Source organism: Chiloscyllium plagiosum, chromosome 9 (assembly GCF_004010195.1).
Source record: "Chiloscyllium plagiosum isolate BGI_BamShark_2017 chromosome 9, ASM401019v2, whole genome shotgun sequence".
Classification (NCBI taxonomy): Eukaryota; Metazoa; Chordata; class Chondrichthyes; order Orectolobiformes; family Hemiscylliidae; genus Chiloscyllium; species Chiloscyllium plagiosum.
Genome location: NC_057718.1, coordinates 32548519 through 32573127, shown reverse-complemented (window position 1 = coordinate 32573127; position 24609 = coordinate 32548519). Strand labels below are relative to the sequence as shown.

General features: G+C 40.8%; 1 protein-coding gene across 2 annotated transcripts in view; it reads right to left on the bottom strand.

Annotated features, from left to right (window-relative positions):
* Positions 1 to 10998: 10998 nt before the first annotated feature.
* prkcea (protein kinase C, epsilon a) overlaps positions 10999 to 24609 on the bottom strand; it is a 594816-nt gene continuing 581205 nt past the window's right edge. For both annotated transcript variants that reach the window (XM_043695660.1, XM_043695661.1), the window contains one exon: positions 10999 to 13721. In XM_043695660.1, the coding sequence (XP_043551595.1) occupies positions 13575 to 13721 (147 nt within the window). In that variant the 3' untranslated portion in view covers positions 10999 to 13574. The remainder of the gene's footprint in view (positions 13722 to 24609) is intronic.

The window sequence follows — 24609 nt, the reverse complement described above, 5'->3', positions numbered from 1 at the left end:
CCATAGATGTTGCCAGGTCTGCTATGTTTCATAGAATCATTGAATCCTTACAATGTGGAAGTAGGCCAATCTGCCCATCAAGTTCCCTCTGAGAAGTATTCTACCCAGATCCACCCCCTTATCCTATCACTGTAACCTTGCATTTCCCATGGCTAACCCACCTAGCCTGCACGTCCCTGGACATTATGGGGCAATTTAGCATGGCCAATCCACCTAACAAACATGCCTTTGGACTGTGGGAGGAAACTGGAGCATCCGGAGGAAGCCCACGCAGACATGAGGAGAATGTACAAAGTCCACACAGACAGTTTCCCAATGGTGGGATTGAACCTAGGTCCCTGGTGCTGTAAGGCACCAGTGCTAACCACTGAGCCATTTGTGCTGCTCAGAGTTTCTCCAGCAATTTCTGCTTTCTGTCCTTTCACTCCCTGCATTCCCCATTTTCCTTAATTACAATGGCTCAAAACACTGATGGCTAGATGGTCACGTCTGCAGGATGGATTGGAGTTATTATGTAGAATCCCAATGCAGCTGGCACCATGACAATTTCCCAGGAAATTGACACTTCCTCAGAGAGTGACCCAGCACCTCAAACTTTCTGAGAAAGTGTCCTACCATCGGAAAGTTCAGCGGCTTTAGACTCTCTTAAAATTAACAGGAAAAGTTACCCATTTTACTTAGGAAAACTTAGAGGATTAAAAATCTGCTGTAATTCCTTTATACCTATCAAACTGAACCTCGATCTGCCCCACTGACGCTCTAACTTCATGCTCTCCAACCCCTGAACTTTCCTGACCTGACACCCTCCTTATGGCGTTTGTCTCCGCTGTTCATAAAAGGGGGCTCACATCTGGGAAATTCCAGGATACAATTAATCAAATGGTAAGTGTGTCTTTCCTAGTCCGATCCACTTCAGAAATAGTGTTGCTGGCCCTGTTCAGAAATTCTGGGGCAACATTTTTCCTACATTACAATAAAGGCTACACTTCAAAAGTACACTTCACTGGCTGGACAGTATTTAGAATTCTCTTGAATCAAGAAATTCATTCGAAATGCAGCTTCTTTATTTCAAGAAACCTTCAATCTTCCTTGTAACCAACTTTTGTAGATTGACATCCCTGCTTGGGCCAATTACCCTGTGCCTGGAACCCTCTGAAAATGTCCCTGAGAGCTGGTGATTTCAAAAGATTCTAACTCCCTTCAGCTTAATAGTTACTAAGAAAATTTAGAGGATTAAAAACTTACTGCAACTCAAATTAAATCAAATTCGATGATTACTTGCTGGATTTTCTGCACAGTGGCAAGAACGGTTTGTTAAGCACCTTTAATTAATTTGCTTTTTAAAAACAAAATAAAAACAGGCCACACTGTATTTTGTTCCACTTGGTTACTTTTCCTATTGAAATCATAAAAGGTGACTAAGAGCCGATACTATCAGCTAATTTAAGTATTTTGATTAAACTGAATAACTGCTGATTGTGTTGATTACATTTTAAAAGAAGAAGCATAGCATTTTCTTCCCCCACCTACATTGTTCCAGCTACCTCTGAACCTAACCTTTTAATGGCCTATGTGCGTGTGTCTGTCTATAAGGTGTGCCAGTTTGCAAACTCACTTGTCAAAATGTTGGTGATGTGCTTTCATGAAACATCTGTCATTAGTGTTATGCTTACACATAATGTACTTTCTCCCATTGCTGTGCTTGCTGTACATAAAGCCATTTGGCTTTTTACATCAGAAAATGTGCTGATGGCAACAGAAAAAAAGATTAATGTTGAAATGTGTAAAGATCTTTCACGCTAAAGAAGTTAAAAATAAAACAATGCTGAGGGTGCATCTTTTTTCAGAAATGCCTTCATAATAATAATTCACCTTCTCAAATGTATTTTAAATGAACTGACTTTTCTTTGTAGAGCTAAAATATGAAAACTTTCTTAACCTTAAAACATGCTGTTCCTTTTCCCAGGCTTTTACTGCTGGCCCCACTTATTCAGTATTTGCTGTCAATTTTTCTTTATGATGTAACATATAATGTGAACTAGCAGAAAGAGGAAACGAAAACGTTTGAGAAACTGTTGGACATAAAACAGTCAACAAATTGTTTTTGAGATTTCATTGTCATCCAGGGTCCAAGATCAGAACTTAAGTTTTATGGCATATTTACTCAAAGTGAAATCGGACCCATTTTGTACCCTCTGCCATGATCTACTGTCCAATATTCCTGTAGTAATGTAGTCACAGTTATTAATTAGGAATGCTTCAAATCCCCAGACCATTATTTAAAACGAGCATTTAGAAATCTGCAGTAAAACAGGAGAAACTGTACTCCAGTAAAAGGATATAAAAAGTTATGTATTTTCTAGTGAACTGAATTGAAAAGGAAGATGGAATTTAATGCTTCCAGCAGTGACCTATTCATGACCATTCTCAGCACCCTCACCAAGCTGATCCGACTTAACATTAATTGGGTACTTAACCAGTTAGAACTGGGGTGTAATTATTCTTGGAACATTTCTCGTCTTGCAAAACTGCTGATCAGTCAAAAGTTGGCAGTTGTGTAGTGCTGATAGTGCTACCAGAAGTACTGACCATTACTGGTACTACAAGGGGATCATTCTGGACACTGGAGTGAGAGCTGAAGCAAATTTGGTAAGCCCCACCTACAGTTCCCAAGGAGGGATGACTGTGGAAATGGGATTAGTTTTAGAGACAGGTGTAAGGTCTACAGGGTGGTTCCTGATGCCACTGGGCCTCTCTGCTGGATTTGGATTGCAACTCCCCCCCCCCCTTTTCAATCCTGCAACCAGACCACATGAATATCAGAAAAAGGCAAAAGAACTGCAGAAGCTGGAAATCAGAAACAAAAGCAGAAATTGCTGGAAAAAGCTCAGCAGATCTGGAAACATCTATGGGAAATAATCAGTGTTAACATTATGTTAGAGCACATGAATATCTGTCAGGATTTACCTGGCAGCGTGCCTATAGACCATTGCCTCTGCCCTCTGATGTCTAAAGGTCAGCAATGGCAGGGTGAGACCCTCAGATGGTCACTTAAGGCTTCTGTACAGAAAGGGTGTTCTTGACCTTTTTTGCCCATGTTTAATCGGGGGAAGAGGAAAGCAATGGGATCACTAGCCTGCAGCATCATGCTCATTTATACAGGCTCTCCTGCTTCCCAGCCTGCTTCTGGGGAGCATGAAGTTCGACATATTTGGTGTACGTTTTCTCTTATTTTTGGCTCTGTATAGCAATTGTACCCGCAGCATATTTCCTTGAGAATGATAGAAACACTTGAGGGACTTTACATCTCAGACAGGAGTTAAAATTTTCATTTGTTTATTGTCATTCTTTCATTTCATGAAAGCTGTAGTTTCAAAGCCTTCCCTAAGGGGCATGAGTGAACTAATCAGGTTTATACAACAATCAACAGTAGTTTCATAACTTCAGCTTTGCAATACAGCTCTATTAATTAAATTTAAATTCCTTCAGCCATGAGTGAGTTCGAAAACCATGCCCCAGAATATTAACCAAGGTTTTTCCATGACTAGTCTAATAGCATTACTGCTACACTGTCATCTACTTGTTTAAGCCTGGCAAAGTTTATAAAAGCTCACTGGTTTGATTTTCAAACTCAACTGAGAAGCTGGCATTACTTTGTACAGTTAGTGTGGCTCATGGAAAATCCAGTATGGATGTTTTTGCGGTGAAATGAAGGAATGGAAACATGTCTTCACCAATATGTATCACGCAGTTGAGTCAAGTCAACATTGGTAGTAAGCAAAAGTACAACCTTAACTTTTAGTATAGTTTGGAAAGAAGGCTGAGGTTGCAGAATAAGGTGAGATTTTAGACACCTTTATTAAAATAAAGTCTGAAGCAGAAAACGCACACTTGAAGTGAACAAAGCCACCTATGCTTATCACTGGACAATATTTCCTGAACCAATTTGTGGAGTCAGCAATGAAAACAAAACACGCTGGAGATCACAGTGGGTCAGGCAGCATCCATGGAGAGAGCGTAAGCTAATGCTTTGAGTCTAAACAACTCTTCATCCGAGCTGACGTGAAGCGTGGAGGGGACAGCATTTATGCAATAGTGAGGGGCTGTTGGGGGAGAAACGATGTTGATAGATCAGATGAAGTGATCAGAATGTGAGACTGGCAGAACATTGGCATGTCTGAACACTAGACTGGAAGGCACAGACAGTCCCATTGGGGTGGGGGTAGGGGAGAGAGGACATAGTGACAGAGAATATAACAAGGTAAAAGAAAGGGAAGGAATGGGAGTGGGTTCACAATCTGAAGGTTCACAATCTGAATTGAACTCAATATTGTGCCCAGGACATTGTAAACTGCCTACTTTGAAGATGAGATGTTGTTCCTCCAGTTTGTGCTGGGATTCACTGGAACACTGCAGCATGCCGAGGACAGACATGCGGGCATGTGAACAGGATGCTGTGTTAAAATAATCAGTAACTGGAAGGTCAGGGTCCTACTTACACATGGACTGGAGGTTTTCTGCAAAACCATCACCCAGTCTGCATTTGGTCTCCAATGCAGAGTAGGCCACATTAGGTGCAGCAAATACAATACATAAGATTCAAGGTGGTCAGGTGACATGCTGCTTCACTTGAAAAGACTGTTTCGGCCCTTGGATGATGAGCAGGGAGGGGGGAAGGTGCAGGTATTGCACAGGAAGGTGCCATGGGAAGACGTGGGTGATGTCGGTGTTGATAAATGGACTAGGGTGTCCTGGAGGAAACAATCCCTGTGAAATGCAGGGATGCAGACCTCATTACCGCTGGAGAACATCCTCCCACTGCATGCAAAGGTTTAGTCTCCCAAGGCCACACAGTCTGCTTCTACCTCCCTCCCAACATCCACAAACCCGACTTTCCTGGTAAGGCCCATTGTATCTGCCTGTTCCTGCCCCAGTGAGCTTATTTCCTCCTACCTTGACTCTATCCTTTTTCCACCTGGCGAGTCCCTGCCCACCTAAATCTGCAATTCCTCTGATGCCCTCTGCCATATTGACAATTTCCAGGTCCCTTGCCCTAACTGCCTCCTGTTCACCATGGATGTCCAATCCCTGTATATGTCCATTCCCAACCAGGTTGGTCTGAGAGCTTTGGCTTCTTCCTCAGCCAGAGGCCTGAACAATCCCCATCCAACGCCATTCTCTTCTGCTTGGCTGTTGGTCTCTGAACAATTTCTCCGAGTTATGCCTGCCTCTTTAGAGGGTATATGGAGCAATCCTTGTTCCAGTCCTACTACACCCCCTCCACAACTCTTTTATTGGCATATCGATGGTTGTTTCGGAGCTGGTTCATGGTCTCACCTGGACCTTGAAAAATGTGTTAATATTGCCTCCAATTTCCACTCTTCTATAACTTTCACATCATCCAATCCCGACACTTCCTTTCCTTTCCATTACTTGTCAATCTCCATTTTGGGGAATAGATTATCCATTGCCATCCACTACAAACTCACAGACTCCCATATCTACCTTCACTACAGCTTGTCAACACCCCCTATCCTGCAAGGACTCCATCCTATTCTCCCAGTTCCTTCGCCTACATTGCATCTGATTGGATGATGCCACCTTCCATAACAGTGCCGCTGACATGGTTTCCTTCTTCCATGACCATGGTTTCCCTCCCACTGTGGTTGACAGGGACCTCACCGTATCTGACCTATCACCCCTGTGCTTCCGCCTTGTTCCTTCCCATCACTCACTTTTCACCCCACCAGCCTCTGTTTCAAAGCATCATTCTCTGCCATTTCAGACAATTCCAGCAAATTGCCACCATCAAACACATCTTTCCCTCGCTCTCCCTGTCTGCACTTCACAGGTATTCTTCCCTTTGGAATATCCTAGTCCATTCCTTGACAATCAACACTATCCCCCCTCTCTATGGCACCTTCCCATGTAACTGCAGAAGGTGCAACACCTGCCCCTTCACCTCCTCCCTGCTCACCATCCAAGGGCCAAAACTGTCTTTCCAGGTGAAGCAGCATTTCACCGGGACATCCTCCAATCTTGTGTATTGGGTTCACTGCACCCAATGTGGCCTACTCTACATTGGAGAAACCAAACACAAACTGGGTGACCACTTTGCCGAACAACTCCGGTCTGTGTGTAAGCAGGACCCCGACCTTCCCATAGCCGATTATTTTAACACAGCATCCTGCTCGCATGCCCGCATGTCTGCTGCAGTGTTCCAGTGAATTCCAGGACAAACTGGAGAACAACATCTCATCTTCAGACTAGGCACTTTACAACCTTAATATTGAGTTCAACACCTTCACATAGTGAATCCACCCCCATTCTTTCCCTTTCTTTTAGCTTTGCTTGTTACATTCTCTGTCACCATGTCCTCTATTTCCCCGCTCCCCACCACTCCAGTGGGACTGCCTGAACTTTCAGTCTATTAGTTAGACACACCATTGTTCTCACATTCTGATCACTTAATCTGCATTATCAACATCATTTCTCCACCAGCACTCCAACCCCCACCTCCAACTATTGCATAAGTGCTGCCCCCTACACACTTCATGTCAGTTCTGATGATGAATCATCTAGACATGAAACCTTAGCTTGCTCTCTCTCCATGGATGCTGTCTGACCTGCTGTGATCTCCAGCATCTGTTGTTTTCAGTACAGGTTCCAGTATCTGCAGTAATTTGCTCCTACATTGTGGAGTCAGCAGCTACTGTACCGTGAGCAGGCAATGGGAGAATCACAGGCGACTGCATCCTCAGCAACTCATCTTTCTCAGACCTAGCCTGTGACAAAGCTGCTCCTTTAACAAGGTTATGTTGTCCTTTTTTTCTCAGAGGTTGTAAAAGACACAGACTCCAAAAGGTCTAAGTTGAAGTGTTCTAGGGTCAATTTGGTTATAACTAACAGAAACTGCCTCATGCAATGGGTTTCAAGTTTTTGGAATAAAACACTTGTTCAATGAAAGGGGTGCGGCCAGTTCTCCCAACTCAGCTTTTCTATGGTTTGGTTTGGTTTTTAGCATTGGTGTTGTAAAAGTTGCTGAACCCAAAGAAGCAGGTCCATGCTGTGCTCTCTCTGACTTCTCTCCTCTAAGACCTTGTGTTTGATTTTCCCTTTATACCAAGGGATGTTTATGGGGATTGTTGAAAGTATTGGGAACAGCATCATTATGTTGGGATGCTCTGGTGGGTTTTTGGATTGGTTACGTTATTCTGTATTCTGGGGGAATATTCTGTTCTCTTTTCTTTATGATTCATTTGGTAATAGAGTCATAGAGTGGTAGAGGTGTACAGCACGGAAACAGACTCTTCAGTCGAACTTGTCCACGCCGACCAGATATCCCAACCCAATCTAGTCCCACCTGCCAGCACCTGGCCCATATCCCTCCGAACCTTTCCTACAGGCTGGGGCTGTTTTCCCTAGAGCATTGGAGGCTGAGGGGTGACCTTATAGAGGTTTACAAAATTATGAGGGGCATGGATAGGATAAATAGACAAAGTCTTTTCCCTCAGGTCAGGGAGTACAGAACTAGAGGCCATAGGTTTAGGGTGAGAGGGGAAAGATATAAAAGAGTCATAAGGGGCAACCTTTCCATGCAGAGGGTGGTACGTGTATGGAACGAGCTGCCAGAGGATGTGGTGGAGGCTGGTACAATTGCAACATTTAACAGGCATTTGGATGGGTATATGAATAGGAAGGGTTTGGAGGGATATGGGCCAGGTGCTGGCAGGTGGGACTAGATTGGGTTGGGATACCTGGTCGGCATGGACAGGTTGGACCGAAGGGTCTGTTTCCATGCTGTACATCGCTATGACTCTATTCCGTATACCCACCCAGATGCCTTTTAAATGCTACAATTGTACCAACCTTCAGCACTTCCTCTGGTAGCTCATTCCATACACATACCACCCTCTGTGTGAAAAGGTTGCCCCTTAGGTATCTTTTATATCTTTCCCCTCTTACCCTAAACTTATGCCCTCTAGGTCTGGACGCCCTCACCCTAGGGAAACTACCTTGTCTATTTACCCTTTCCATGCTCCTTATGATTTTATAAACTTCTATAAGGTCACCCCTCAGCCTTCGGCACTCTAGGGAAAACAGCCCCAGCCTATCTTGTAAATAAATTCTGTTTTGTTTAAAACTAAGTGGTTTGACCAGCAGCAACTCTCCTGGAATATCCACTGTATACCTGCTTGAAACAACTAGCAAAGTTAGGGTCTGGGCTACCATCTTGGAATGTTTTGAAGGGGTCTGGCCTGGTCCATAACAAACTGTTACAGCACAGGCATTACTGGGGTTCAGCCATTAGCCTGCTGGGCATGGTCAGGAGCTTGATAGACCTTTGTAGTTAGTTGTCAACACTGTCATTCCATTGTTGAATGCAAAGCCTAGACACTAAATTACAGTTACTCATATCACTCCTGGGATTAAATGGGGAGCACGTGAGAGGATACAGAACATATGTGGTAATTTTCTCATTTTGAATTTTTCTATGAATCATTTTTTGGGCAGTATGCTTAAGACTATTCTTTGCTTGTGTTTCCTTAAATCAATCCTGAAAGACCAAGCTGTCGATGTGAAGTTGTTCCGCTGGTTCTGTCCTTCTTTCAGGAGGAGATAGACAGAATGTTAATTAATAATGGGTTGAAGGGTTAAGGAGACTGGGCAGGAAAATGGAGTTGAGGCAGAGATGAGATTGGCCATGATTGTACCAAATGGTGAAGCAAGCCCGAGGGGCTGAATTGTGTACTCCTGCTCTGAGATTTATGTTCTTTCCTGACATAACCTTTCCATTTATACCATCAACTGTTCTAATGATTGCACCTTAATTAGACCATTCCTGAATCTTCTATGCTCATGAGGAAACAGTCTATTCAAGCCATCTTCCTAATGTCATCCTTTTTTTCTTTAATCTCAGTATTAGTCTGACGAATCTGCATAGCAATCCCCCCCCCCAAAACAGCACACCTTTTGTAAAGTATGGGGCCCAGAACTGAATGCAGTATTCTGCAAAACCTTTTTGTAACTGTAACACAACTCCCACCTAGACATGAGAAGAGAATAATTTGTTGCTTTGAGCTTTTCACCATTTTGATTGTTTTCACAAGACACAGTTGCTATTCTCTGTGAAAGTCTTGATGAAGTTTCCTGTTTCCTTCCCTTACTTCCCTGTTTCTGTTTGGACTATATTTATGCACCATTGATCAAAACAATGTATATGGAATTCACAAGGAGAGTTTGGGAAAATAATATTGCAGTACAGAATATAATGCAACAAAGAAATGTCTATTGTCTTACCATCAACATAAATTGGAATCACCCAAGAATGACACTTATAAATCTTTATTTATTTGATGGCATTGAAACTGTTAAAAACAATGTATAACTTTAAGTTTAGTTCCTATCTTTGTTTTTTTTTGTGCTAAGAAGAGGGAGATGAGGTTTTAGTTTTAGAGTTGTTTTTGTGGGCTTGGCCTAAGAGGTCCAGAGCCTTGTTGGTATATATCCATTTTAATAAGGTTTGTACATGAGCAATAAATCTGTTCCGTTGCTCAGTGACAACCATTTGGGAACACAGACAGCAAAATCCAGGCGTCAGTTTGTCAGCTTGCATTTATGCCAGAGAGTGAAAGCAGGAGAGTTAAACTCTCAAGTTAGAAATCCTGCAATAATGCTGAAAACAGACTTTAGGGAAACTTACATGTTTGCTCTGAAGTTAAAGTAGGAGGGAGTTCTCTTTGCAGTTTGTTTTAGGCATCTCAGGGAGAGACATCAGCTGAAGGAAAGCAGCTACTGATTCTACAGCAAGTCACTGGAAGGAAAGCAGTTGCAGCTGCACCAGAACTGAGCCACCCCCTTAATGTGGAGACAGTGAGACTTAATGAATCCATATAAGACTCTGTCAACTCACTTTTTAGATTAGAATCAGTCTAAACATTATGGCACAGACAGGGAACACAGGGGGCTAACACCTTCAACATATTATCTGGCTAAAACCAATTTTTACAGTTAACCTGGGAATGTAACTTTAAAAGCAAGTTTTGTGATTTACACATGAAAGAAGTGAAACTGTCATGGTATTCTAACAAATGAAAGACTCAACAAACAATCAAGGTATTTTTCAATGTATAATTTCAGTTACATCACACTGTAAACTTTTGCTATAAATTCTGTGTCTTACAATTGTGTCCTCCACAACCGCCTGGTGAAGGAGTGGCGAACTGAAAGCTAGTGCTTCCAATTAAACCTGTTGGACTATAACCTGGTGTTGTGTGATTTTTAACTTCATTGGGGTTGGGTGTTTGTAAGGATTTAACTGGGATAAAAGGATTAGTGTCAAACTAAATCCCATGTCTGGTGTTTACACTGAAACCTTCCCAACGTCTTTGTCTTGTGTAATATAGTTCATGTTTTCTTTTCCCTTGTTAAATAAATGATTTATTGTTTCTGTTAAAAGTCCACTTGCATACTCTTCTGAATATGTTCAGAAACTGAATTCCAGAAACCAAATTAAGGTTCATCAAGCTGGGTTTCACTTTGGGTTCAGACTTGTCCAGTATGAACATGAGCTGGGATTGCACTAATAGCAAAGTGCATTTAGTTTTAATTTCTTCACTCATGGGATGCAGGCATTACTGGCTGGGCCAGAATGTATTGCCCATTGAGAAGGTGGTGGCGAGCTGTCTTTTTGAACTGCTACACTCCAGATGCTGTGGGTATAGCCCCCAATGAAGTTAGGGAGGGATTTCCAGGATCTTGACCCAGGTGAGACTAAGGTAACCCCAATATATTTCCAAGTCTGGATGATGAGTGAGCAAGAGGGAAACTTGCAGATGGCCGTGTTACTGGAGAAGATCTTCAAGACTTTGCAATCATTTACAAAGCATTTCCGAAGTGAATTGCCATCAGCTGACAAAGACATTTGTGCTCTTTTATAAAGTAAATTAAAGTGATTTTGTTATAAACTGTATAACCCAGAAAGAAAACCAGCAAACCTTGTCTCAACACTGTAGTTTTTTAATTGTTGGGTTTTAAAACAAACAGTACACATTCACGTCCTGTTGAATACAGTACATTTGGCACACAGTAATAATGAAATAACACTAATGATGGCAGGAAATGTAAAATACATCCATGAAGAAAATACCTTTTGTACAAACAAAGCATCACAAAAAAAAGAAACTAAACTTAAAACATTTTGATTCAGCCAGCCAATGTATTGTACATTGTTTAAGTTAAAAAGAGGTAATTTTTTTAGCTTTGTTTTTGGAGCAAACCTTTTATCACTCTCCATAAAGCAGACATGCGATACTTTTCTTCTACATAAAAAAAGATACAGGAAAGAAAAGCAAGGGGCCAGGAATACTGTCACCTTTTTTTGCATTCATGTGTTCCAAGCAGGCAGACACAGGAAAGGGGAAGATCCAGCTACAGACAGGGGAAGCTCTGCCACAGTGCATTCACGTTTAAGAGAGAGAAACAAAACATTACAATCAAGCAAAAAAGGTAACACGTTTTTCTGTGAATGTAAACCAATAGTAAATGGTAAGACAGGCAAAACGTGATAATGGAGGCACACCTGTCCATGCAAAGATTTCACACTGAGCCAACCTGACTATCTGTTGTCATATACTGTATAAACCAAACACGAGTGTGTTTAATTTGAGGTCTGATCAGCAATACCATCATGCTTAACACAGCAGATTGAAGAAAGAATCTGTAGAAGCTTGAGGAATGTACTGTTGAAGAAAAAAATATTCTAACTTTTATGTGTTCTGCATCACATAAATAATCAAAAATGCCCTTCGACTCATCCTAAAAAAACTTGCTTTAAGAGAGCAATTGTAATAACATTGGAAATGTCTGCATTAATTTCCATCCTAATTTTTTAATAACACCCTTAGTACAGTTTGAAGGACTGTAGAAGAGGTCCAGTATAGCTTAATACAAGGTTATGACATTGGACAAAAAAATTTGACTTGTTAGACAACAACTTTAACAAATACACATACAGGGTATTGCACATGGACATTATCATTAATTACTTTTCTCAATTACTAATATATATATATATTTATATATATTTATAATATATATAATATGCCTGAACATGCAGCAGTTGATATTGTTCAATGAACTCCACAGGCCTTGCAGCAAACAGTATTTACAACTTCTTGCCTGTACAAAAAGCAAAGAGCCCTTTTTAGCGCTTCTTTGCTACTCACAAGTATTTCTGTGTATCTGGCAATCCAGATGCATCAGATATTGTGGATCCCAGAGACTGGGAAACCAGTCCAGTAAAATTCTAAGTGACTTTAGGACACACGCACACCCACACCCACATGCATGCATACACACACCCACACACATATGTGCACACACTCACTCACACAGACAAAACATTAAAATAGAATACAACCAGACCTGACCTGCTCAAACTGTTAAATTGTGTGTACATGATCAGTTCCTCAACCACAGCCACAATTCATTATAGGATAACTCATAAAAAGTTAAACAATGTACACCATCATATATCTTGTCAGTTTTTGTGTGATTTGATCATCAGTCCTCTATTATGTCTAGGTATAATGCTCAATATTTCATAGTCTCTATTCCTTTTTTTTTTAAAATAAGATTCACACTTGAAAATGAAGTACAGATACGGGACAGTAGTATAAATAAGGATTTCGGAAATGTGCCAAAATAACACACGACTAAAACAAATAATTCAAACAACTCTGGTTTTGGTGATGAGCATTGAATGTGATGTAAGCCTGCAATTCAGTGCAATGTGATTGTTCAAGATCTAGGTTACAGTAAAATATTACACTGCAAGTTGTAGGATTATCCCCCAAAGAATTAAGTAGTCAACTAGGTGAGCGCATTAATCATCACTGACTCGTAATCTACTAGGTTGAGAACTTTTCTAGGCTGAGTAACACTCAGATGTGTGATGTAATTTCAAACGACCTAATTCACCAGAAATTGCACAAAAAAGTGACAACTTAAAACAGTGTAACATCTCCACAAAACGATAAAGTAACTAAATAAACCACTTGGTAACCCTTTCTGTTGACCTGAGCAACTTCCATGGAAGAATCAACAGATTGACGAGACATGCTGGCCAACTGGTCAACTTTCCTCGGCTTCCATTTCTATCTCAACCTCTGGTATGTAGTTCTGTTTCACGAGCCTTTGTTGCACGGTTGTTCCACTTCCCTGTACCGGAGTTCCTGCTAAATACGAATGAACCTGCAGCACTACATGTAGAACAGTATACTTAATACTGTTTTTATTACACACACAAGTCTCGTGTGAAAAGCCCAGATGTAGCAAAGGGCTTAAAATGCGAGCAAATAACTTTTATTTTAAATAGAAATAACAAAACAAAAACTCTGGAGTGCATTAATTTAAACCAGGAAAATGGAAACAAGGTAGAAACGTACACACTTATTACTGCAGGGAAACGCAGGTACTACACCATACTAAAAGAAACTCGATCCTAATGACTTGCTGGATTTCTTGGACCATTGCATGGTAATGGCATCTAGTGGCAGCACCAGGATAACGTCTTAGGCTATTGACTCTTCACCAAAATAAGAGAAACCTTTAAATTCATCTTGGTTTATCTGCTTAACAATAGCATCATCCACCAGTGTCAACACAGGCTCCTCACGTGTGAAGTCTTGGTCGAAGTTATTCACATCCCTTTTGGTTTTCTAAAGGAGAATAATAAGAAGCATTTAAGAAATGGAGTTAATGAATGCATTGGAATCTGACTTAATGACACTGGAGGAATCAATGTACATTATATGTCATTTGAAAGGCTTGAGAGTAAGCTGTGTACTATAGGTAACAATGGACATAATATGCAACAGCAGCTTCTGCTGTCGTAAGCATAGAAATGTCGAAGTGCTTATGGCACAGGGAGGCACTCAGCTCATCATGTCAGCTAAAGACATCACTCTATTATTTGTAATAGAAATTATAAACTTTTTTTATGAGCCAGACTTTGTGACCAATATTTCAACCTTTACACTCTATTAAGTTAAAATTATTGCTTTTTCTTTTTAGTGCCCTGATTAATTTCACAGAGAAGCAATTTTCTTTTCAGGACTTCTGATGATCTGAAAACCGCTTTTTTCTACAAAATGACAAATATTATTCAAAATCATTCCCATGGAGTTTAAATTGTTCATGGTGCGATACAAGTTACCTCTTGTGCAAAAGTTCTCTTGAATAAATTTTATATTTACAATGGTGGCCCGCGTATATTTTAATTTGTTCAGCTACACACTGGAGTAGACTGCTGTGCTGGTTATATTTGGATTGCATCTGCTCTGTGTTGTTAGTGGAATGATTGTGTTTTGAATTCAAATGTTGCCATCCATTTTTTTTCAGGTCTATCAGTTGAGTGTCTTCTAAAATTAAGTATGTGGCAGATTCTAACTTTGTGCTGTTAATCTGCTTTTTAAGTTCAGTAGCTATACTTAAAAGTGGATACATATTTTGTATGTTTATATATGTATGAGTGTGTGTGAATGAGTGTGTGTGAATGTAACCCACACACATCTGAAAGTTCATGACATTTTTCAAGGTTTCGGATCACTATCAGGCATCAAAATCGACAGTTACCGTTGTGGTTGCTTGTAGAAAAATAACTTGGCACGGGGTCACTGTGGTTAAACCACACACCAGTGCCCTCTTCATTGCCTTTCTCAAGAATCTTTCTGAAACCTCAATGCAGATGTCAGGCAAGATTCTCCCAGACAGACACCATCCTATAATTAGTGTGCACCCGAACATCAGACTAGCCGGAAACGGAAAAGCTGCACAAGCTGTTAGGATGAGCCATCCAAACCACAAATTGCGCACTTAGAAAGCTTCAGCCTTTGATGTGAATTTCTTCAAATCAGATTCATTCTGTGTAGCCAATGGCTCCCGGCTACCCAAGTTTGAATGTAACCTCTGCCCTTGGACATTAGCTTTGTCATTATTTTAGCTGCTTGCTCTCACATTTTATAAGTCTCATTTCAGTTAATGACATCATTCAACAACAGTAAAAGTACATTAACTATTTTTTAAGCAAAATTTCTTTAATTAAAGGGTCAATGTACAAATTGCAGTGTATCAGAATAGTTTGAAGAGTAGCTATTGCAAGAAATCAAAAGGTTTTGGTCAGGCGTCTCTAAGTTTGACATTTACCACTGCATTAACATTGGCCATTGCAGCTGATAGGGCCCTGAACAATATCCTTACCATTTCATGCCCATCTTCTCATCTCTTCCGCTCTCTCCCAGAATCACACCAGGATTGCCATTGTGATCAGTCTCCATCTCTCCAGCAGCCTCTACATTCATTAGCTTTACTCTTCCTTTTCTACCATCTCAAGCAAGATGCCATCAGGATACCTAATTCCTCCCCTAGTCTCTACCTAGCATTCTCAAGAGATCAATTCATGTACAACACAATGATCCATTCCTTAATTATCCACAACATTCCTCTCCTTTCCACGGCACCTCCCCACGAAAGTGCAGAAAATGCAACATTATTACAACAGTTCACCTGTACTCCCTCTGAGGTGGTAGCATTTTGCTGAACACCTCCACTGAGTCCACATCCTATGTATCCTGTCATTTGCTACTTTAATACGAATGTTAATTTGTATTCTCCATCATTGACTTCCTATATCGAAGATATTTGATGCAAACTTGAGGAACAGCGTCTCATCTTTACATCAGGCACATTACAGCCTGTTGGCCTCAATACCGCTCCATAACTTACAGGTCATCGTTCTCTTGGAGAACAAGACCTGGTAGTTGTGGGTGACTGCACTAGAGTCCCTTGCAAGTTGAAGAGATAGGAGGAGGTGGTTGGGGCAGACAGACTGATCACTGGACACTACCCACATTTCCACGCCACCAGAAGCTTTGCCTCCTTGCCATATTTTCCCTGCAACTCTGACCTCAACAATCTGCCATTGCCATTAGAAGTTCCTACGAAACTTTTATTTTTACGCTTGGTCCATTACTGTCTCCTTTTGCCTTGAACCATTGACTCATTTGTCATTTAATCATTCCAATCCTTCACACACTCCCTATTGCCCATTCCTCTCGTATCAACCTTTCCTAGTGCCCTGGCTTTGTGTTTGCTTCTAAATTGTTAAACCTTTAACATCCTCCAGGTTTGATGTAATATCAATGACCTGAAATGCTGGACTGGATTTTACAAGGCACCCTGGCACTTAATGCCTCTGGTGGGGAGTAGACACCTAAAATGTCCCATCAGCTTGTCATCCACCCTGGCAGGCAAGTGTAGGAGGGCTGTTTTCATTGAAGTTGGTAATTTTAATGTGTTTTCCAAGTGCAGCAGCAAGTTTGCAGTTTTGATGAACCTCTCCCTGAAGATCTGAGTATGTCAGTGACTTCTGTGAAGACTCAATGTGAATCAGGTACGATGAACAGTTTGGATTTCCTGACCAGTTTTAAGTGAAACGCAGAGAGCATGGGCCATGCACCATCAGACTCACTGAAGCCTTTCTTCCTTGTTTGAGCCATATTGTGAGAGAAACAATGCGGAGTGTTGAGGCAAGAGCCTTCAATTGAACAAAATCAAACTTAATTATTTTTTGTCCCAGCAGTTCTGCAGAAGTAAGCGAGTTTTACATGGTGGTAATATTTTCCCTTGACTGCTATGACAACAGGTCTGCCAAGAATTGCTCCTCAAGCCTGTTATCAGCTAGGGTTTGGAATGTCCACTAGGGGTGTGCAAGAGCAATTAGGAAGAATCAGTGTCCCTCTGCTCCACACCCAGAGCTTTGAGAAAGTACTTTGGCTGGAGAAATCATTCTTACATGGATCGCTCCCACAGTTGACTGTATTGTTACAGAGATGCACAGGTAGGGTCACAGTTACTCCTCTAAAAAAGCATGTTGGTTACATTAGAAGTCAACTTTCATCAAGCTCAAAAGTTTCAGTTTTGAAAATGACTGGAGCACTTCTGACAGTATTGCCCTCTATCCATGCGTTTACGCATTGAGGAATGGTATCTTGGCGAAGCACTATACATTTTCAATATTTTCTGTCATCAAGAGAAATTAATATTGGCAAAAAATAGTCACACTTATCAAATAACAAACTGCTTTTGAAAAACTCTTCCATCAATCTCAAGGTACATAGAACCCTGCATTAAATATAACTGCATTTTGTTTCATAGAATCCCTACTGTGTGGAAACAGGCCATTTGGCCCAACAAGTCCATACTAACCCTCCAAAGAGTACCCCAGCCAGACCAACTCCCCATTACTTTACATTTCTCCTGACTAATGCACCTAACTTACACACCCTTGAACACTATGAGCCAATTCATCTAACCTGCACATTAGTGAGTTTGACCAGCAAACCTACATCCATAACGTGCACATCTTTGGACAGTGGTAGGAAGTCAGAGCACCTGGAGGAAACCCACGCAGATATGAGGAAAATGTGTAAACTCCACACAGAGCCATTGTGCTGCTATTCAATGTGCAGTGTTCAGTAATTAGAGGTATTATTTTAATTAAACAAATTAAAAGAAGCTGAACATTATTGTCCAATAGTATTGCATCAATTTCCAAGATAATAAACTGACTTGTCAAATTCTGAAATAAGTTTGAATCAGTTTAGTGGCAGTAAGTTTACATCATTTGTAACAGATGCAGAGTATTGTGTAATGTAGAAAGAGAAATTCACTGCATATATCCAAAAATAGCAATAAGATTCTTCTTAGTTTTAAACAATGTATATTACCCAATTTCTTCAACCTTGACCACAATTCTTTAATGAAAGATTTTACATAGGATACAAGGTTGCCTCAAAACGTCCTCAGTTTTCCTTTTCAAATAACACATTCAATTAAAATTCAATCAAGAAGTTTTCCTTTATTGTTGAATTTCTCAATTAAAACAAACCCTCTGGATCTTAGTAGTTGATCATGACACAATGTATTTCACATCCAAATTGTTTCATTATGCTGAAGTAATGTGACTGCAGATCTCAGTTTTTCTTTGGGGAGGGGGGGCTGTTCTCATAGCTCTAGGGCTTCTGAAATTATGGGTATGGTTTTACAGATGGTGGGCTTTTTTGCCTCGCTCCTTAAGAGTCAATTGGCTGGCGAGGGGGCTTTTTTCCTTAATAATCTGATTGGCCAACTTTGTAGTCCTGCAGCACCAGTACGTTTAGTGACTGCAATTGGTATTACAAACAGTCCTCAGATTCAATGGCCTAGGACAAGATAAGTGCAGTGCTCTCAGGGCAAGATGAGGAGATGAGACTGGGAGAGGTGGGCGAGACCAGGGCATGGGTCTTGATGGAGAGACCAGGAATTATGGGGGTCTGAAGAAACAGCACCAATGAGAGGCAGGCATTGGTGAGGGTGAGGTTGGGGGATGCCCATGAGGAAAGGTTGCCATTGAGGATGATGATCACTACATCCTGCCAGAAACCTGTATACAGTGACCGGCAGCTTCTGCTGCCCTTGAACTTTCTCTGCAAATCTCAAAATTGATGTTGATGGCATCCAGCGTTTAGGTGGTCGTTAACTATAGATCTCAGATGGCAAAAAGGTGGGCAGGCTGACTCAGGCCTGATCTGTCACATACAAGTTTCTTTGCAGGTCAGGATAGATCATGGAAAGCAGTGGAACATAAACTGGAGAATTTTATTGGCATCCACCTCCCAGCTAGTGACAAGGGGACAGTAAAATTCTGCCCTAAGGATAGCTGCTTTCCTCTGACTGTGAACTTTGAAATATCAGTTGTTTAAGAGCCACAAGTAGTTAATCTATTTGAGGTTTTATATCTTTCAATTGATTATAGATCATTTTATCTTAGCAAATGCAATATTTTTTGGAAAGTGATATTCTTTCACAGTTATTTTAATCCATTAAAACTGACTACAAAATTTATTTTTAAAATATGGCCCATTAAATGCAAATGACATACGATGAGACTTTGATACATTTAAAGAATGAGTTGTATGTATAGTGATTGTAGTGAAGTCAGGCAGGTGGACCTCATGGAAAATGAGTTCCCTGATGGGGGCTGTTAATCAGAGAGCCCTGGCTGACATGTATAAACAGGAGTGTCAGAGGTTCTGTTCATTCTGAGAGCTGGTTCTGAGGGAGCTAATTGAGAGTCAAGAACTCTCTGCATGTGAATTAAGGGTGACTTGGCTAACAGGATACCGGCTTCAGGGTAGTTATTTCTGTATGTTCAATAAAAGATTAAATAACAGAATTTAAAAGACTAAATGCAGGATTGCAAAAATTCACTTGCAAAAATTCAATAGCTTTAAATTGTCATACTGTGCTAAAATGGCAAACATGGAAAGCGTCCGAGAATTAACTGGAGCTTTATACTCAGAAAGAAACATGTTTTGGAACAGATGTCCAAGCTTTAAAAAACATTCCTGGGAAAGAAGTAATTCCCAGTGGTCTTCATGGGACATTCAGCAGTCACATGGAAGGGAGAATTCAGTCATAGCAACAATGTGAGACAACCCAGATACAGGTCAAAAACATCAAAAGGAAAAGAGAATCATATCGAAAATGACTGAGGACAGAGATACTTCTGGCAATTGTAACAGACAACAATATTTGAGGTCTGGGTACAGAAGAGGGAATCCCAGGATTTGGTGAATGAGTGTCTTAGATGCAACTGATGATACCATTTTACAATCAGTTGTCCTAATTGGAAGAACAAGATTTTTAAAATCATGCTTGACACTTAAAGTAGGTGAAGAAGGTGGTATTGATCAGGCAGCAAGAATTATACTAATATAAGGAGTTCTTTTTTAGATTAGATTCCCTACAGTGTGGAAACAGGCCCTTCGGCCCAACAAGTCCACACCAACCCTCCGAAGAGTAATCCACCCAGACCCATTTCCCTCTGACTAATGCACCTAACACTATGGGCAATGTAGCATGGCCAATTCACCTTGACCTGCACATCTTTGGACTGTGGGAGAAAACCGGAGCACCCGGAGGAAACCGACGCAGACACGGGGAGAATGTGCAAACTCCACATCGGCCCAAACATTCAGCCACATTGTGTTGGACAGTGGCTGCACATTCACAGTCTGCAGAGTGGATTACTTAAAACATTTCCTAGATTCTTTCAAATAATAAGAATCAAAGTAAAGTTGAGGAATTTGAGAGTCCTGCCTGCTTCAGGTTTGGGGATGATCATATGCTAAAATCACTAAAAACAGCGGTGATTCCCTATAACATAGCTGGGGCAAACCACAATGTTAACACAGGCATAGTGTCACATAAAATGCCCTTACTCGTAAGCAGGCCATTCATAACAAAATGCTAAATGAAAATGGACATGGAACACAGTGAGACACTTGTTTTCGGGAAGTCAGTGGATGTGCAGATTACACAATGTGGCCATTGCTGTATTCTTTTAAACAGAGCTAACTTTTCGAAATAAAATATTAAGCAGTTGTTATTGACATCAGGAGATTGGAATTTAAAGGAAAATTAGGCCAATTATCTTAAAATCACATCAGCAATTTTTGCATCCATTTTATTGCTGGTTAAAAATCCTATTAAAAGCTGTAGGAATAAGGTAATGATGTGCATACTAAACTTATAGAAGAGATCAGGGAAAGTGTGAGGGATGCAAAGAATATCACAACTTGTAGCGAGTCTTGAAGGTACGGGATAAGGAAAATAACACTTTCATCTTGTACTTGTAGACATGCCAACGAGATTAAACCAGCATACAATTAATATACAATAAAGAGAAAGAAGTAATAATAGTTCAAGGTAATGGAGAAATGGGTAGGGAATAGATTGACAGTTTCTACCTGACAAGGTGAAGAATTTGACAATGACGAATTTCAGGATATGTGTGAAAATTTGAAGATTGTGGTGATGAACATGAAAGCAGAGTAAGAAATGTGTGAAAGAAATCATGTGGGAATCCATGAAGTGTTCCAGAAAATGCTAGTGAAGCAGCCAAATAGTGAATTAATATCTGCCTTCTCATGGGCAGATCATGTGAAGGACTCACTGGGAATGATTGGGGATAACTGTCTACATCAATTGGTTTCTGGGAGGAAGCCAAAAATTCCTTTGACGATCATCGCCCAGTTGTGAAGGGATTACAATTACTTCCCCTTTTTCAGAGCACATGAATGTGCTGTATGCAGGCAGAAGGGCATTCATGAAGGTTGAAATTTAACAGAAGGTTTGGTATCATATGAGCCCATCAGAAATACATTTTAATGCAGGGAGCCTGGCTTATTATAAATAAAGGTCAGAAAATGTGGAAAGGTCCAAGTAAAATCACAGGTAGTGGTGGGAAAACACTAATTAAATAGCATGACAGCCAATCAGAATGCATTCCTTGAGGATTATACCCTTCCCTCTCTCTGTATCTCCCGCTTACCTTGACGTTTGCCTTGCCTATAATGGGCCTTTCTTGTATGTATTTAATGGGATATATGGGTGATTACTGGGAGAAAGATCATGGAGATTTGGTAGTGGGAAAGTCACCCAGTTGTGCATGATAGCATTTCTGGGTATAATAGAAACAAAAGAAAAATGAGGAAGTGCACAGAGCTCTAACACTGAGGGGTCAATAACATCTATGAACAAAAGAAGGTGTGCTCGTTTCTGTCTGGCTTGGATCCACACTGACATGATGATGTCCATATACAAGTTGTAAATTGATGAAATGAAGATTTTACAACTGATAAATACCCTTGAGTGGCCATCTAGAATTTTGATAGCCACCCCCTGGTACAGACTACAGATATACATGCAAAATCTTTAATTCTCTTGGCCTGACTGACATAATTGGTTGTGAGGAGATAAGTCATTTGTTCACTTTGACACTGCATTTATCACTATCTTTATTGAATGGTGAATATACACTGTCTGGGATGACCCGTCACTCTGGGAGCTGAAAATATTTTGCCTTTTGACTCACTGGGCAGGGTAACGCCTTCTCCTTCCGTGGACCTGCTGGTGGTATTGTCTGTCCTATTTTGACCCCTGGAAAGCAGTAGTGCTCTCACCTACATGGACTAGATGATCTACATTTGCTTGAACAGCTGGCCTTCCTTCTCCCCATCTCCTCATTTCCTTCTCACAGGAAGAGTAGCCTGGGGGGGACAGTGATCCCTCGTTCTTCTCCTGGAACCTTAGCCTCCGGAATAGCCTTGTCTCCAATTCCCTATCCCACTCACTCTCTTTTCGCATTTGCAATGTCTTTCTATAAACACTGCAGAACTACACCCAACTAATATCAAAGCACTGCCATCTTCAGCAGCAGTCTCTGCTGCTTTACATAGATAAGATCTACTTTGCAGGTTTTTCATTGCCCTCTGCCACCCCTTCAAAAATAACAAAAATCGCTCCTGCTGTTTTTGTTCTTGCAGCTACAGGGAAATGGAAAGGTTAGTGAAAAATTACAGCTAGCCATCCTTCAACAAACTCAATAAAGACAGGCTTCTGATTTTGGTGTCTGCCACATTTTCAATAACTGGTGGGATAATGTTGAGTGCTGACCTCATGTTGTAACCACAGGACATGACCCATCTCTGATTTGTGGCTGGAAGATTTGGCCCTTGGTCTTTTTATGGCCCACATGAAAACTAAAGTGTTATATTAACTCAATTGAGTGTTATATTAAAGCCAATGGTCGGATTTCAAAACACAGACTTCAAGTGACACACAGACAAACTAGTTGGTTGTTGGTCAAGATGTGGATTCAAATTTGGATTCTTGAATTTTTTAAGGGATTGGTTCACATTGAAAGAGAGGGTGAATTGGCATTCTCCTTAACAATGGTGTGCACTGTTTTATTTGAGTTTTGTTGTTTGTTTCACAATAGCTGAAGATTGTTTTATGTAGACTGTTTTATCTCAACTGCTATGATGAAATTTGTCAAAGCTGTCAAAGTGTGAGCAGAGTTTTCAGAGCATTTTGTTGATGTGGACTGGCCTAAAGCCTTTTCAGTGAGAATTAAGCTCTCAATAATACAATTTTACTTTTTTTTCAGCTTTGTAATTACAGATCACCAACCAGGCAGGGGAAGCCTCAAAAAAGAGCCATATAGTTATAATAATATTGGGTTAACATGGCATGGCTGAAGTATATGCTCTACTGAGCACCTTTTTCATCCAGTAATTAAACTTTGATTATAAGATTGAGCAAAAAAATGCACATTAGCTACACCCCAATGTAAGTGTGCAATGTTATCAAGGACAAACCATTAAAAAAGATTCATTCTTGATGATAAACCAACTGAAATGAATAGCAACGAACTGTATTATGACACTGAAGCAAATTGTAAGTTGCTACTCATGTCACAACAGAAACCAGAATACAGAGATTTATCTGTGCATCTAAACTGTATTGCTTATCATTTCTAAAGAATGTGTGGTGGGGATGCTGATACAACACAAAGTTCAATTACTGTAACCCACCTCTGATTTAGATAGAGACCATTCTAAAGCTACAGCTTCCTTAATAAAGAGGGAAAAATTAGACAGTCAGTCACTCAGACCTAGCCCCAAAACCCTTGACCGTTCAGTTAAAGAGAGGTATTGTCAGAAATTGTGTTGGAACATTGTGTGGGAACACACCCTCAATGGGTGTGTCAGAAGAGGCCTGCAGGAGAGAAACTCTAAGTTACTGACATATATGTTCTGAAACGTCATATATTCCTAGCCGGTTTAAAGATTATAGCTGAAAGTACTGACATTGTCAGTAATGAAACTCCCTGCTGCTTGCAAGAGTCTGCCATTTTATGTTACTTCCAATATTACCATCAAATATTGAAGAAGGATATAGTTCGCACCAAACTTAGTAACAATTGATCCTGTGCCTTACTTTTAGTAAATAAAAGTGAAATCGCTTTCTGAATATTCATAACATTTATGTTGAGGCCAACATTTTAAATATTGCAAAAATGTATGAAATTGGTAGAAGGTTGCCATATTTGCTACAGGTAGCAAATATCGGTAGCGGGCAGCGGTGTTTTCTTTTCTCTTCACAGAAAGACCAGAGGGACAGCCGGGTAGGTTTTTTTCCCTTTAAAAGCGCGCAGGAGAAGAACCCAAGGCACTACAGAGGTAGTGTCTCCCACCTGCCCTCCTCCTCTGACCTAAATAATAAGACCCATTGTGGTAAGTAGGTAAGTGCTGCATTTTGCTTGTTGTATTCTTTAGACCCAGTTTTTTTTAAAAAAAGGTTACTTTCAGAGGGATGGCAGTGAAGGCAGTGAAGGCAGTGCAACATGTTTGAGGTGAGGGATGCCATGGTCGTCCCTGCTGATTACACTTGCAGGAAGTGCACCCATCTCCAGCTCCTCCAAGACCGTGTTAGGGAACTGGAGCTGGAGTTGGATGAACTTAGGATCATTCGGGAGGCAGAGGGGGTCATAGATCGGAGCTTTAGGGAAGTAGTAACTCCAAAGATGGCAGATAGATGGGTGACAGTGAGGGGGACTGGGAGGAAGCAGCCAGTGCAGGGACCCCCTGCGGCCGTTCCCCTCAAGAACAAGTATACCATTTTGGATACTTGTGGGGGGGACGATTTACCAGGGGTAAGTAA